Source organism: Lactuca sativa, chromosome 4 (genome assembly GCF_002870075.4).
Source record: "Lactuca sativa cultivar Salinas chromosome 4, Lsat_Salinas_v11, whole genome shotgun sequence".
Classification (NCBI taxonomy): Eukaryota; Viridiplantae; Streptophyta; class Magnoliopsida; order Asterales; family Asteraceae; genus Lactuca; species Lactuca sativa.
In genome coordinates this window covers 70,191,991-70,208,627 of record NC_056626.2, presented here as the reverse complement: position 1 = coordinate 70,208,627, position 16,637 = coordinate 70,191,991, and the positions used below count along the sequence as shown (strand labels likewise).

The 16,637-nt window shown below is 34.3% G+C and overlaps 1 protein-coding gene and 1 long non-coding RNA gene across 5 annotated transcripts; one reads left to right on the top strand and one right to left on the bottom strand.

Moving 5' to 3' along the window:
- Positions 1-10,602: 10,602 nt before the first annotated feature.
- LOC122197305 (uncharacterized) lies at positions 10,603-12,326 on the bottom strand. Of its 3 annotated transcripts, none has more exons than XR_008231571.1 (2): positions 11,192-12,326; positions 10,603-10,945 (listed from the first exon to the last, which is right to left on the bottom strand). It is a non-coding gene; the product is annotated as an uncharacterized LOC122197305 (long non-coding RNA). The 3 variants fall into 3 exon arrangements; XR_008231569.1 differs by having other exon boundaries at positions 10,603-11,092; positions 11,197-12,326; XR_008231570.1 differs by having other exon boundaries at positions 11,197-12,326.
- Positions 12,327-14,904: 2,578 nt separating this feature from the next.
- Positions 14,905-16,637, top strand: LOC111896018 (transcription initiation factor TFIID subunit 11). Of its 2 annotated transcripts, none has more exons than XM_023892050.3 (6): positions 14,905-15,027; positions 15,159-15,282; positions 15,559-15,886; positions 15,962-16,049; positions 16,125-16,224; positions 16,383-16,637. In XM_023892050.3, the coding sequence occupies exons 3-6, from the start codon at positions 15,564-15,566 to the stop codon at positions 16,508-16,510; spliced, it is 639 nt and encodes a 212-aa protein (XP_023747818.1). In that variant the 5' UTR covers positions 14,905-15,027; positions 15,159-15,282; positions 15,559-15,563; the 3' UTR covers positions 16,511-16,637. The 2 variants fall into 2 exon arrangements, with proteins under 2 accessions (XP_023747818.1, XP_042757783.1); XM_042901849.2 differs by having other exon boundaries at positions 15,530-15,886.

The following is a 16,637-nucleotide window of genomic DNA, read 5'->3' as shown; positions in this document are numbered from 1 at the left end:
CAGCGTTGTTCGCGTTTGACATCTACAAATAGAAAGGACAAAGATAGATTAAAATTCGAGTCCCTAATTATCACCCAATAAGAAAAATTAGGGCTAGGATCCAACAACAATATTTACATATTAGAAAAGGGATGTCGTAATCTAACATGCAAACAAATTGAAGGTAAGTGAATGACGATTCACTAATTCTCCACCATGAAAACCTAACTTTAAGTTCTAAATGTATTGAGAATTCCTAGGTTTTGATGAGATTCATTGAACTTTTCAATGGCATGTTTAAATCTCGATATGCCCCTCTCGTTTGTGACTGGGATACCGAGGATCACAAAGTGGGTGTGAATTACCATGCAAATTCACATGGTGCCTTCATTGTAACAATCACCTATTCGATGTGCCGGTAAACCACACACGCTCCATCGAACTATGATAAACAATGAATCATCCTTTTCCACCTTTGATTAGAACCAATTAGTGTGCCGGTAAACCACACACGCTCCACTAACTTCTTAGCAAGGGTGCAAAGTGTAATTTCATAGGATTGCATCAATTCACTTTTCCTAAAGTAACTAGGATTGGGAATTTTGAAAAACATGTAGTTACTTTGTATTTCATATTATACTTTTAATGAGGAGATAAGGTTGCCCTATCCTACCTGTTCAGCTAACGACCCTCCACCGATCAAGCAAGCGGTGGGTGTGAGTGTACACCCATTAAGCGCCATTTTATAGGCCGCAACCTTATACCCACCTTATAGACCGGCTTCGTGAATGAGGCCTACTAACGATAAGACTAGCATTTTTAATTATACATATATATATATATATATATATATATATATATATATATATATTAATCTTGTAATATTATATTAGTATAAGGTTGAATTTTAAACTTGTAAAATTCTAGGGTTTGAAATTTAAATTTTCTAAATTAAACTTTTAATCACAAAACATAAATTTCAAAACTTGAGGGCAAGTTTTAAAATTTTCAAAACATAGGGGATCAAATAACAAATAATCTAAATTAACATTTAATCACATAATTATCCATATTTGATTTATTTAATTATTTCTTGAAAAACAATTTACCAATTTAATTAAAATAATTAATCAATTATCACATAAGGAAATTAATATTCAATTAATTGATAAATATCTTCAATTTGGTCAAGAATATACTCAAATATATCTTAAAATCGGATTTAAATTGACCTATTAAGATTAAGGTAAGTATCCAAAAGATAAACAGCAAGAAATCCCGATATTAGCTCTTTCTGACGCTCGAACTCGCCGAGTACCACAATGGACTCGCCGAGTTAAGGCCTACTCGCCGAGTCCACTATGGAACTCGCCGAGTTCATCGGGCAAAGTGACAAAATTCGAATTTTGCAAGTAACAAACAAGCAACCAATGCATCAATTCAATAGAAACCAATCAAGGCTCTGATACCACTGATGGGTTTTAGCCATATGAACATTCCTATGTGCACATACAAACCCTAATGCTTGGATCTAGGTTTCTCTAATTGAAAATGCATGGAATCCAAGACTTCTAATGATAATTCTAGTATAATAACATAAGAAATCAGATTTGGAAGATTACCTTGGATCACTTGCTTGAATCTTCTTGTCCTTGGAGCTTTAGAGTCATAATTGTCACTCCTCTAATGGCTTACAAACACCAACTTAGCAAGAGGATGATTAGAGAGAGAGGGGAGGGAGCTAGAAATCTGCCAGGGTTCTTCCAAAGGCAAGAGTGTCGATTTCATTAACCCCCTTGGGTCTATTTATACTTGTAAGGCTCCTAGGGTTTCACCCTTAAAACCCTAATTGGATAACTTAGGCCCTAAGCAATCCAATCCCTTTATGATAAGCCCTTGGACGAATTCTAGGCTCTTCTAAACCCTAAATTCGTCCACCCCTTATCCTTAAGAGATTATAGCCCAAAGTACAACTATCATATAATTGACAGTTTATGCCCCTTTATTCAATTAATCTCTTTAAGTCACCAAATTAATTCCTAATTAATTTATGACTTATATTAATCAAATAATAATATTATTATTCCTTATATTATTCTCATAATATATTAATAATATTTCTTCTCTTATTATAAATCATCCTGTCAAGTTGCTATGGTGAAGGCAACCCAAAAGGACCATGCACAACCGGGTCAAATACTTGCCTAATATAGTTGCAGCCTTAGACACTATTCCAACAAGTTGTCATATAGAGCTTGATAATACGACATCTTGATGCTTCTGTGGTAGGTGGAGTTAAACATAATTCGGCCCGAGACAACAAGCGAGCCCACTGCTAAGGTTTATCTGACACCATAGCCCGCAAATATTGCTCTAAACCATGATTAACCACCTTCGTTTGCCCGTTAGTCCGCGGGTGGCAAGCGGTGCTATAATTAATTTGAGTTCCACTAAAAGTGAATAGTTGCTTTCAGAACTTGTTGACGAAGATCGGGTCCCGATCCGACATAATACGCTTAGGAAAACCATGGTGTTTCACCATAATCTCCATATATGGCCCAATTACTCCAAGGTCGCAGCTCCGAAAACGCACTTAGATTGCTTAATAAAGAATTGCTATTCCTACACACACTGGAATACGCATCTCAAGTGCTCAATGTGAGAAGGCAAATTGGTACTATAAACCAATATGTCATCAAAGAAAACAATAACAATTTTGCAAAGGTAGGGCGAGAAGAGATTGTTCATGGTTGCTTGAAACGTGGATGGAGCATTCGTGAGCCCAAAGGGCATGACCAAAAATCATAGTGCCCATCATGTGTCTGGAAGGCGGTCTTATAAACGTCTCGGTCATGCACACGTATCTGGTGGTACGCTACCCGTAAATCGAGTTTAATAAAAATTCCTACTCCTCCAAGTTCATTAAACATCTCATTCGCAGTTGGAACGGGAAACTTGTCTTTAATAGTGACAACATTTAGGGCTTAGTAATCAACACAGAACCGGAAGCTACCATCCTTCTTTTTTACTAGCAAAATCGATGATGAGAATGGGCTATGGATGAATCGTATAATCCCTTGACTCGGCATTTCTTGTACCAATTTCTCCATCTATTCATTTTGGTAGTGCGGGTATCAATACGGACGGACATTGATCGGGATCGTATTTAGAAACAGATGAATTCGATGATCTATCATCTGATGGGTTGGAAGGGAATCCGGTACCTCGAATAGAGTAGCGAAATCAGTGAGGAGATTGGCGATCTCCGGTGCTGATGGACCCACAACCATGGGAGACCCGTTTTCTAATGAACCATCGTGCACATTATAAACCCTACAAAATTCATCCGGCTCCAACAAGGCGTGCATATGGTGGAGAGTAATAGTTTCATCCAAAGTGACTCCTCCCCCTTGGGTATATATGCTTTACTATCAACCGAAAACTCCATAGTTTGCAACGTATAATCATGTGTTACGCACCCCAATTTCTATAACCATTGTACCCCAGAAGAATTCCTGCCCCTTTCATAGGCAAAACATACAGATCGATTTTCATGTCCAACCATTGCATGTGTAGAGGAATAGCCGTGCATATGTTTTCACACATCAAAAACTCCCCACTGCCAATGTACACCTTGAATGGTCTGGTGTTTTTCGTGGGTAGATTCATATTTTTGACAGTGTCAAGTTGTATGAAATTATGAGTACTTCCATTGTCAGTTAGAACATGTACCTTGTCAGAACCAATTTGGCCCCATAGTTGAAGTGAACGTGGCCAATAAGGGAATTAAGCAGCAATATGTCAGCATTTTCCACCACTTCGTCCTCTAATTCGGTGATAATTGGACCCGGATCATGATCATCATCATCCTCCCCCTTCATGAGCAATAAAAATTTGTATAGGCACTTATGCCCCTTCACCTACTTGTTGTCGCAATTAAAGCATAAACCCTTGTCCATATGCTCCTGTCATTCTATTGGCGTGATCCACTTAATTGCAAGTGGTTTCGTGTTGTGGGTGGTGTCGACGGGCTTTGTGGTTATAGGTTTGGCGGTGTTAGGTGACAGTAGTAGAGGCGATTTGGTTTGGTCTGGACGAGTGAAGGTGACTCTTGGGATAGATATGACTGGTGTATTGGTGGAAGGAGGACGACCCACAGGTGTGACGATCCATTGGTCCTCAAATTGGGGTTCTGTGATTCTAGCCACGTTAAATGCTTCACCTAAGGTGGGGGTTTGGAGGCCAAAAGTTCCCGTTGAATAGCAGGTTTGAGCCCATAAATATAGAAGGAAATAAGTAGGGTTTCAGGAATATTTGTTACCCGGTTCATCAACTTCTCGAAATCTCTTTAGTATTGAGCCATCGTGGTAAGTTGCAGCAATTTTGATAGAGCTCCTTGGGGGTCCTCGAAGCGAGACGATCCGAATAGAACATGAAGGTTGGTAAGAAAATCCTCCCACGTGGTAATCAATTTATTCCGGGACATCCACCTGTACCATTCTATAGCGTCACCCTCAAGATTGAACCCGTGATGCGTGGTTTTTGATCTGGAGCGGTGGTGTGAAGTTCAAAATACTCAAGGATAGCAAAGATCCAACGCTCAAGGTCGTCACCATTGAACTTTGGAACATCATAGAGCGGGGAATATTGGTGCTGTTTTCACCACTGGATCCAGAATCCTTAGGAGATTTGTTGGCAACCAATGCCTTGGTAGCTTGGAGTCCGGTAGTGAGCCTTACGATATGGATGGTGAATCCATCTAATTGCTCCTTCAATAATAGTTGGATTGTTGCTTCATCCATGGTGAAACTCAATGAAAGCACCAATTGTTACACGCTTAATGAACAAGATTGGCACTACTTCAAGCGAGTGCAGGCTCCCTAAGAAAACAAGAAGGAACGAGAGAAATATCTGGCTAAAACTTAATAAACTTCATTCATGCAATCGTTTAAATAGTCCAACAGGAAAACAACTCAATTTTATCCAACCAAACAAAACATAATACTTATCAATAGTTTAAACAACCAAACTTATCCCATCTTAAAATCCTTTTGCCATTTTGGCGCCCTTCTGTTGCATTTGGGTCGATCTCTGCCACTTGGTTTGGCGGGTGTAACATAAAGAGCATGCACTACATACCTCATAAACTAAATGGAGCTTAAACTAAACTCTACAGTATCCTATAAATCTCATTTACATCAATGATGGATAAAACTAACATTAACAAGGTATTGTGCAAAAGAAAAACGATAATCGATAAAAATTATATTAAAACCCCTAAAACTTAGGCGTTTTTGGTTTAATAGAATAAACTGACAACGTAATGAATGGAATCACAAGGTAATGGAATTGATCATTATCCATAATCATATTTGGTTACTCTACTATATGGAACAACTCATTAATTTATATTGTTTGGTAGGTAGAAAATTACTAGTGAATAAAATGTAATTTATTGACAACGACAAAAATACCATGTTACAAGAAGTGCATAATCTTGTGAATTCGACATCATTATCTTCTAAATTTCTATATATATATATATATATATATATATATATATATATATATATATATATATATATGGGTTAAGTTCAAATGAGAACACTATTTAATGTGAGAACGTGAGAACACTACTTTATGTTACTATTCTACTATGAATTTGTTAGGGTGCAAAGTCATGCTTGGATGTAATGTTTTAGGCTTTCCTTTTTGTATGTGTAAATGGGTTGAGTCTTTTCCTATAAATAGGAAGTGAGTGACTCCCATTATGTAAGAATCCATTTGGAGTGTAAGACTAGAGAGAGAAATTATATACAAGACCCATTTCTATAATCTTTCTAGATCTAATAAGAGCTTACAAAGATTTATTTACTCCTTGTGTTCTTGATTTTACATGATGATTCACTAGATCTTTCTAATTCCGCACATGCCATCATAATCTAAACAACTACAATTGGTATCAGAGCGGGTGTTCTTGATTTTCATCAAGAATTGATCCTTGATGGCTATTTTTGATTTGGTGATTCTTATTGTTCATTCATCTTCGTGTTTTAGAGTGTTTTTGTGTTCTTGAAGTCGAATTTTTCCTTGATTTGATCCATAATTCGACTTTCTCTCTCTAGAATACTTGTTTGTACCACTTTCTCTCACTAGAATTTGGTTCATATTCACTTTCTCTCTCTAGAGATCTCCTTGATTCACACTTTCTCTCTCTAGAAAACTCAAGTTCATAACATTTGATTCAAAAGAAAAGAAGCAATTATGGAGCAATGGTTGGTTCGGAATGAAAGTTTTCTATGCGTATACACTTCTTTTGAATGCATTCTTTATCAATTGACTGTTGGATTGCAAAGTGAAGATACACTTATGTCAAATGGAGAAAGGGATGGAAAGGGAGATTTCATTGGTTATCCAATTTATCAAAACAAAGATTTGTTTGATCGATTGATTACAACATATCAAGAAAGACGAAGAAATAAGAGGAATGGTGAAGTCATAAAAGGAATTCTTCTTGCTAATTGTAAAGCGGGAAGAAATAGACTTGAATATTATGCAAATTGTCGTGAAGCTCAAGAACATGTTCTTGATGATGTTCATCGTGTTCATGATGTTCAAGGAAAAGAAGTTCAAAACAATGGAGTTCAATGTGATGTTCTTGATGTTCAAGAAAAAGGAGTTCAAGTTGATTCTCAAGATGAAAAAGTTTTTTGCTCAATTGGAGTTCAAACCGATGATATTTTGTGTTCTTGTGATTCGTTTGAAGGAATGATTCCTTATCGGAAGCTGGTGATTCAAGAAATTCACAAATATCAAACTCCAAAAGATTTGATTCAAACTCAAAATGTTCATGTTGTTGAAAGTGGGTTTGTTCATGGAGTCAAGTCTTCAAGATGCAAAAAGATGAGAAAGAAAAAGAAGAAGAAGATTAATCACAAAAATAAGCGGGTTTACTCACAAAAATCGTCAAACGTTGTGAAGCCGAAATCCGTGAGGCGAAATTGGGTTCCAAAGCAACAATCTCCAAGTGTTGAATTGAATTTGAAGTCAAAACCCAAAAGTGTTGGAGGTTCTTTTGAAGATGTTCTTGGTTTGATGAAGAACACGAAGAACACGAAGAACACGAAGAACAAGTTGTACATCTCACATAGTAGGTGATACAATGTTCAAATTGGAGATTTTCTCATTCCAACAAAAGAACCAAGATCTTCTAAATTCGATTCATTTGTTGAAAACGGAACTCGATTCGTCAAAAAGGTATCTCAAATTCTCAAATGGATTCCAAAACGTCCATGAATTCGATTCGTGTTTTGCGTTCTTCGTTTTTGATCGATTTGTCTCATTGGATCGAAATTCGTTTTAACCCCTTTGTTTGATCCAATTATTTTTTTTAGATCAAATCACAAAATAAAAGTCATTTTCTAAAAATTGTTCACTGTTCATTAATCCAAATGTTTGAGCCCAAAATAATAATCCATTATTGTTCATTTGTGTATGTTCGAACCCAAAGCTACTAAATCAATATGTATTGTTCAACAATTCATATTTTGGTCCATTCATGTGACTTGTTACTGTTCATTGAGCCCAATACAACAAATTCAGACACTATTCATGTATCTCATCTGGAGACCAAATACTCTTGATTCTCGATAATTGTTCAATCTCATGTATAATTCCTTCTCGTCATTTCTTAACAATCAAACATCGATGCCGATTTTAATCAATATTAGTCAATCGAGTATCCAAAAAAAAGTCAAAATTAGACTTTCAAATTGTCGATTCAGGGAATTGAAAGTCGTATAGTCAATATTGAAGGTTTGAAATCGAGATTATTGATGTCGTCGATTGGTTTGAAGGTTAAACAGCCTTTGCTGTGAAATAAATTGAAATCGGATTATCAAATGTCGATTGTATGAAGTCGACAGTCGATTTGAGTTTTCGACAGTAAAGGAATTTCAAATCGAATGAAGATTTTGGAAGTTTTATCTATAGGATCGAAGGTTATTTAACTGAGGAATGGTTGGTTGTGATGTTGATTTCGAAAGATTGGTGTCTATGTTCGTTAGTTTGGAAATAGATGATAGAGTTTGATTTTGGATTCGAAGGTTTGATGTCGGATTGAGTATGTTTCAATGGTTAATTGATAATGAACTGAAGAACAGATGAAGATGGGATGAAGAATGGGATGACTTCAGTTGTTATTCGATGCTTGATAACGGGATGATTTGCTTGAATTCACTAATAAGTAGCTAGAAATCGATGTTTGTTTATATATTGGAATTCGCTTTTGGAGTCGTCGACTGTTTTGGATGAAAATCAATCGTATTTGGTGCCGATTTTGAGAAATTGATGATTTGGTGTTTGTCTATTTCGAAAGTTTGGGTTATGGATTGATTTTGAGGAAACAATCTCTTGATTTGTGTTGTTGACTGAAAAACGAAGATTTGGGAATCGATTTTCAGTGATGTTGATTTACGAAGACTGGGAAGTTTTGGATTAAAAGCGAAAGGTGATTGATGATTTGGGTTGATCACTGAAATACAAAGGACGAAGATTTTGGAATCGTTTGTTACTGGATTCACGATTCGTGAATGAACAAGCGAAGGTTGTTTGTTGTTGATAATTTTGATTTGGAAAGAATTTGGGGTGAATGTACGAAGCATCTATGTGTTTGGATTTAGAAGATTAGATGGGTCGATTTCTTCAAAGATTTGGGAATCGATGTTGGATAATGTTGTTAGTTGTTGATGATATGGTTGGTTGTGTGAGTTCGCAAGTTCCATTGTTGATCTATGATGTATAAAGCTGAAGAACGAAATGCGAAGATGTTTACAGGAAAATGAAAAATTGATTGCTTGTGTTTGGATTGTGAATGAAATGCGAATAATAAAAATTTTGTGATTAATTTGTGCGAGTTCGCATTTGAGGTCAAGAACGGTTCGCATATGAGATCAAAATAGTTAGTTCGCATCCATGTTCACAAACGTGCGAAGAATCTAAAAATGCGAAGTAATTGACTGTATAAGTGAATTGGGGAAGAAGAAAGCAAATAGTTTCAAAATTGGTCCCTGATCTTTTCACGAAATGGCAAAATTGACCCAACTTCGCATATGGGTAATAAAAGCTGAAAAAATGCAGAATTTTCAGTTTTGGTCCCTACAGTTTGTGCGAATTTAGGCTTTATGCCCAGTTTCACAAATGGGCTAGAGTTTCGCATATTTGACTATTTTTGGCGCAACGGGTCCCTGCAAGTTTCAGAAAGTGACAATTTCTACCCGGATTTTGAAAAATCTTGCAACTTTCACCCAAAAAGTCAAAATTTTTCATAAATTGAAAATTTTTATGGCTTTTTCGTGATTGTTTTTCCGTGCAAGATTTTTGGTGATTCATTTTTGGTACACATCAAGGGGGAGTATTGTGAAGTCTATTCCTCAGGCGCTTCTCATCCTTAGTGGGTTTTATAATCATTTTTTGATTATAAAAAGGGGGAGAATGATGGGTATTCGAAGCTTCTTGGGTTTATCAAATATTCATTTGCGGATTTGAAGACCGGTGTTACTTCGAGGGGGAGTTTGGTCTTGATCGCGCTAGCTCGTTGGAAATTAAAGCCGGACATCCAATCCTAACTTTGAGGGGGAGAATGTTAGGGTGCAAAGTCATGCTTGGATGTAATGTTTTAGGCTTTCCTCTTTGTATGTGTAAATGGGTTGAGTCTTTTCCTATAAATAGGAAGTGAGTGACTCCCATTATGTAAGAGTCCATTTGGAGTGTTAGACTAGAGAGAGAAATTGTATACAAAACCCATTTGTATAATCTTTCTAGATCTAATAAGAGCTTACAAAGATTTATTTACTCCTTGTGTTCTTGATTTTACATGATGATTCACTAGATCTTTCTAATTCCGCACATGTCATCATAATCTAAACAACTACAGAATTGTGTGTATACAACGATATGACATTATTCATCAACAAATATACGAACAACCACACATTAATATTCACATTAAAATTTTGTATGTACACCTTTATGACATTATTCATTACCGAATATATGAACAATCACATATTTAACATTCACATTAGAATTTACTAAATCACTATATATATATATATATATATTTTATAGTAGAATAGCAATATAAAATTGAATATATTCATATTATAATTACTACAATACAATGCATATTAAATTCATAGTAGAATAGTAACATAAAGTAGTGTTGTCACTTTCTTATATTAAATAGTGTTCTCATTTGAACTTAACCCTATATATATAGACTTAGGTTATTGTATTCCAACTAATTATTGTGTGGATGTAGGAATGATTGTTGACCTATCATTTTAGTTATTTTAAGAAAATCATTTATCCATATTATTAAATTAAAAACAAAAATAGAATAATACCATCTATATAAAAGAAGGGTAAAATTGTATATTTCCATTACTTTTAAATTAGGAAACACAAATTTAAAAATTGAATTTTCAAAATTTAAGGGATTTTTTATTATCTTAATTTTGAATTCATATTTTTTTAATTAATTCAATTATGATTTTGTTAGAATTTTATTTTGTTATAATGATGTTCTATGAGATTGTTTTGTCAAAATTCTTAAACATGCAGTTGAATAATAACAACATTCTTACATATTCATATACATCCGAACTTAATTACAAGTTCATAAATATTCTTACAGACTATTAATCTGATACATTTTAATATAATTATACATATTCTAACAGAATATCATTAAAATGCATAAAATTCTTAAAAAATATCATTCTCAAATATATGATTCTTGAACAGATACGCTTGTTCTTTTTCAATGGTCCAAATAATCGACTTGATTCGAAATCTTCTACAATGTAATTATTGATCTTCCTCATTCTAAAAGAATATGCTAAAATATTGATTCTGAAAGAATATTGCATATATTTTCTTTTCATGTGATTCTTCATTGGTTTACCTGTAAGTTACAAATCAACACCACAATTACATACTCAATTTTCGTGAGATGAAGTAACATAAATTTATTTCATGGCCATTCTTTAAGCTAGGCATGTCGAAAACTATGATACATGAATAGACACTTGTCGTGCACTTCTTCGCATAACTAAAACCAATTAAACCAATCGAAATCAACAATAATAAATTGAGCAAATATTATAGAAAATTAGTCATGATTGTTCAAAGAACCCAATTAATAAAATACCTTACCTAAGTCCAGCAAGAAAAGGTTAAAGAAGGTCATCTTCACCTTCATAAATTTCACCATATGCAACAAAAATTAAAGCTACTGATGTCAAATACCCCCACATCATCGACATAGAAATAGCAGTCCATGTATATGGTCGTTGAGCAACCATTGGTCAAAAACACCTATCAAGCATTTCATCGAACACCTAATAGGCATTGAAAACTTTGTTGAATTGAGCAATTCTCATTAACACAATTTAGCCCAAATTTTGACCACCTAAATATGTAAGAGGAATAGCAAATTACGAAGTCAATTGCAGCTTCATGCGAGAAAACTGATACCAGAAAAATGCCAAATTGACAATGAATTTAAAATAAAAGTTGTTATCATTTAGATTTTAGAAATTCGAATAGATGGAGGAAGAATTTCACATGCGATTCAGGTGAAAAAAATGTTTAATTTGCCTCAGTTTCTTCGACCTATTCTTGAAACTGCTTGGACTTCCTAAGCTACAAATAATCCCGAGAAAACGGGTTGAAAACGTAAACGGGTTCACCGTAAAGCGAATCAGACAAGCATAACAAGTCATTACATGAACCCACGACGTTGAATTCAGGCATGGAGCTACAAAAGGTGTGGAAATCTTTCTTACAATCCTATCGTCGTCCTCCTCCAAACACCGAGAGACAGCAATTTCTCTTCCCGATGAAAGACAAGAGGCGACGACCTCTTGTGTTGCTCGCCCCTCCTTGTGAATTTGGCCACTGACGAATTCGGCCACTGGACCATTAATAGACCTTGCGGCCGTTCTCAACCGTGGTTCTCCTTCTCGATCAGGCGAGGATCAAATTCCTTTTTCCCCAATGATTCTGCCTCGTGCTTTCCTTCGTGTATCTTTCATCGCCTCGTTGTGTGCCTTTTCCCTTTTTCCCAATCAAACAAAAAATGGGTTGGAAAGAGCCCTAAATTCGTTTAAGTTTGGTCGGCAAAAGGGCAAGCTCAAGCGCACTTATCTTCTTCAGCAGGTAGGGTTAATAAACATGAACGATTGGGGATTTAAAATTGATTTTCCATTTTAGGGGTTATTAATCCATTTAATAATTACCATAAATAATTATAGCTAACATTATCAAATTATCCTTTTGGAATGAATGATTCACAATCATTCCTACATCCACACAATACTTAGTTAAAATAGTTGAACATATCTCTCTTCCTATATATATATATATATATATATATATATATATATATATATATATATATATATATATATATATATATATATATATATATATATATATATATATATATATATATATATATATATGAGGATAGAGAATATACATTACAGCCACACCTAAGCTTAGGTACTAAACCTCTAAAATATGTCGTTTTAACATGCTAAATATACCCGGTTTGGTTTCACTTGGTAAATATATCATTCTCCATAACATTTCTTTCTTTCATTATCGTTTTATCATCTCCGTTTTCCTTCCTCAATTATCGTTTATTACTTCATCCAAGTGAACATTACTAAACCCTAAACCTAAACCTAAACCCTAAATTTAAACCCTAAACACTAAAGCTAAACCCTAAATCTAAACACTAAACCCTAAACCCTAAACCCTAACCCTAAACCTTAAACCCTAAACCTTAACCCTAAACCCTAAACCCTAAACATAAACCTAAACCCTAAACCATAAACCTTATTGTGTCGATCTTGAGTTTACATCTTGAAGTATTAATCGTGAATCCATTAACCGTAATCTTTATATAGTAAAACAATGTATTTTCAAGAGTTTTAGTACCTAAACTTAGGTGGGGTTGTAATGTATGTTTCCTTTTCCCTATATATATATATATATATATATATATATATATATATATATATATATATATATATATATATATAATAATCAAAACCATTTCATTGTTAAATCTCAAAATATTTGATGATCATTATCTCCAGTCATGTCAAAATGTGATTACAAAAACCAAACAAACCATTTATCACATGTTTTTCAGAAAAAATATTACTTAGTTTAAAGCCAGATCAAACAATTTTTTCACGTATCCTCGTAGAACAAGCACATAGACATAAACTTTTAAGTTGAAACAATTTCTATAACTATATTAACGTACAAACCTGAATAATTAAAATAATTTTACGCTTCCACCCAACAATATAAAATTAGATAAAACTAAGCTCTAAACTCATGGACTTCATCAGCTAAGATCCCCATTTGGAACTTCCTTGCAGCCTTCTTTGGAACATAATTGTGAATTAACACCTTCTTCCAGAATCTCAACACATCTTCCTCATCAAGGTCAGGGCGGTTCAACTAATTTAGAGGCTCTAAGCAAACCAAAAATTGAGGCCCTTTAAGTAAGCAAAGGGTTTTGAACTTGAGACCTTTAGTTTTATAAACTAGTGTTTTTACCACCAAGTCAAGCTTCAACTTGTCTTTATATCCTCAAAAATATGTGTGTGTGTGTGTATATATATATATATATATATATATATATATATATATATATATATATATATATATATATATAATAGAATAAACTTTGAAATTGAGGGCCCTAAGCCATTGTTTAGTTTTTCATAATACAATCCTTCTTTCGACGTCACTGCACAATATATCTGCAACGTTCGTTCCATTTTGTTCAAAGAAATTTTTTGTCAAATCCCATGAAAAAAAGTTATAAAAATTGTAAATTTGTTGTCTTTATAGGTGAAACAAGAGGACAAAATCCACCTCAAAGTCAAGAGTCAAAGATAATACCTTATCGCCTACAATGAAAAAGAAATGATAACAAATATGATCCTCTCCGTCGAACTTAATTATAATATTTTTATATCTTAGATGAATGAATCGACCTCTAACACAACACGATACTCTTAAAGTGATTAATTTCATAATAACATATTGCAAATGGATCTAGTAAGAAGAGGTGTGCCAAAAAGGAGGATAACTCCTTAGAGTAATTACTAAATACAATTTTCTATTAAAAAAAACATGTACGATAACACAATACATAGGACAATTATTATATGTTTTATGATGTCCGTCACATAATTTAAACACCATGATCATGTAAATTCAAATTTTAGTAAATGAAAAATGTAGCTACACCAAAAGACAAGTTGTGTGATAAATTTAATTGATTAAGAGAATGCCAAATTGTATGACTGTTTAATGGTGTCATCAAGTCTCGGTGCTAAAAGATTTCATTGCCACACTTTATCATTTGTTCTATATATTACTATAATGGTAAGGTTTGTTACCATAGGAATGATAAATCAACTACTATTTGTAAAAGCCAATATGAAACTAGATGCAAGAAACTACATAGAAAAATTCAGCATTTTATCAACTCTATATTTATTATATAGTTACAATTACAATTCAAAATTATTAGATCCAAAAGCGCTTTCATGGATTTGATAACAATCCTGGTAATAGCCGATTTTGTGGAAACGAAGTACTTTGATGGGCATATTATTCAAAATGTAAAATAAATGACCCTAGACAACAAAATGTATAATCGAGGGACGAATTTGGTAAAATTTCTTATTAGACCCAAAACGAATCCGTGCATCTAGAAGAGGCGAAATCAACGACTCGTATTGGACTAAAACTGCATGTTCATGTATAATTGAGGGACTAATTTTGTAACTCCGTTTCTTATAAACATTCAATTCGATTGTCCGTTTTGTTATTCCTGATTTCCTGGCATCCCTAGACGCTGCCAGAGCTGGAAGGGCTTTGGCGCCGGCGACCCTATTTGTGCGTTTGAAATTCTTGAAATTCGCACTGTGAAAGCGTCAGAATCGAATGAAGGTAAACGTCGCACATCTTATATGGAAATACCATGCATTTAGCGTTGGATAATACTCTTATTTCAATGTGGAAATGGAATCTATGAAGAATCACTGGTTCGATCACGCTTAATTGTCAATGCATATTTTTAGGTTTTCGGATTTTTGGTCGCGAGTGAGGATAAAGAGAGCTGGTGGAAACTTTATCAATCGCCATTGTAGGTTTCTTCGTTTTCGATAGGGAACAAAAAGCAAGGAGTTCTCGGTTATATATTTGGTCAGTATTTTCACATTACTTAAATCTTACTAAAATGATTTTCAAGCTATGAATCTTGACTGTTAGTATCACAGAAACGTCTCTGATTGCAAAAACAAAACGTTTTTGCCTAAATTTTGCCTGTTTTAATGCTTAAATTAAGCACAGAATGCACCTCTTTATTCAATACTTTTCAAAGTTCATTTGTTTTTTCAAGCATAGTGTCATTCAATGGTTACAAAAGCAACTCATTCGCTAAATCTTGAAGGATACCATTTGTAAAATTTGTTCTACAAGGTCTCATGAAGCAATCAAAAGATCCATTTGAAGTAGCGTTTGAGGAACTAGATGAATCCCTTCCTGATTCCCCCGACACTCATGATGAGATTATGGCTCAAACTTTATCATCAAAACCAAATATCAACTCGCAAAGAGATGATTTGGAAAACAGTATTCATCCTTTAAACCAACCAAAATCAAGAGTCAGATTGGCCTCAACTTCAGCAGCCATCCCAACCAATCAGAAGAACAAAGAAGATGATGAGGAAGAAGAAGAGGAAAACATGGATGTTGAACTTGGAAAATTCCCATCTACAGGAGACCCCGACAAAATGGCCAAGATGCAGTAAGTTTACATATGCCCTTCAAAAACTACTTTTAACATCAAAAATAATATTATAATTTTATCTACATGTTCCAGATCAATATTATCTCAGTTCACTGAGGAACAAATGAGTAGGTATGAATCTTTCAGAAGATCTGGATTTCAGAAATCAAACATGAAGAGGGTATTTCTCTTTTTCTCTCTACTTGAAAAAATGAGTAAATGAACGAATGAAGCCTAATAATCCTTCTTTATGTAGTTATTAGCCAGCATTACTGGAAGTGCCAAGATTTCAATGCCAATGACTATTGTCGTATCCGGGATAGCAAAGATTTTTGTTGGTGAACTTGTTGAGACAGGTACACTGTATACTGTGTTTGACATGCATTGGACAAGGATTGAGACTGATGTCAACGAGACAAAAGTTACAATCTTTTGTGCAAATGACGTGATTGCCCTTGTCGTCGTTAACGATTGTAAATAAAAATTGAAGGAATTTTAATTTGTGATATTGCAGCGAGGGTAGTGATGACAGAGAGAAAGGAGACGGGGCCAATAAGGCCGTGTCACATTCGGGAAGCGTACAGAAGGTTAAAACTTGAAGGAAAGATTCCAAAAAGATCGGTGCCAAGGCTTTTTCGTTAGTCATATATGTTTTAGATTGATGCTCCTTTTTTTTTTTTTTCATTTTTTTGCATTTTAAACCTGTGTTTGATGATGATTTTGATCTGTTTTTCATCAAGGCAATTTTTGGGGTAGAGTATGATTCAAA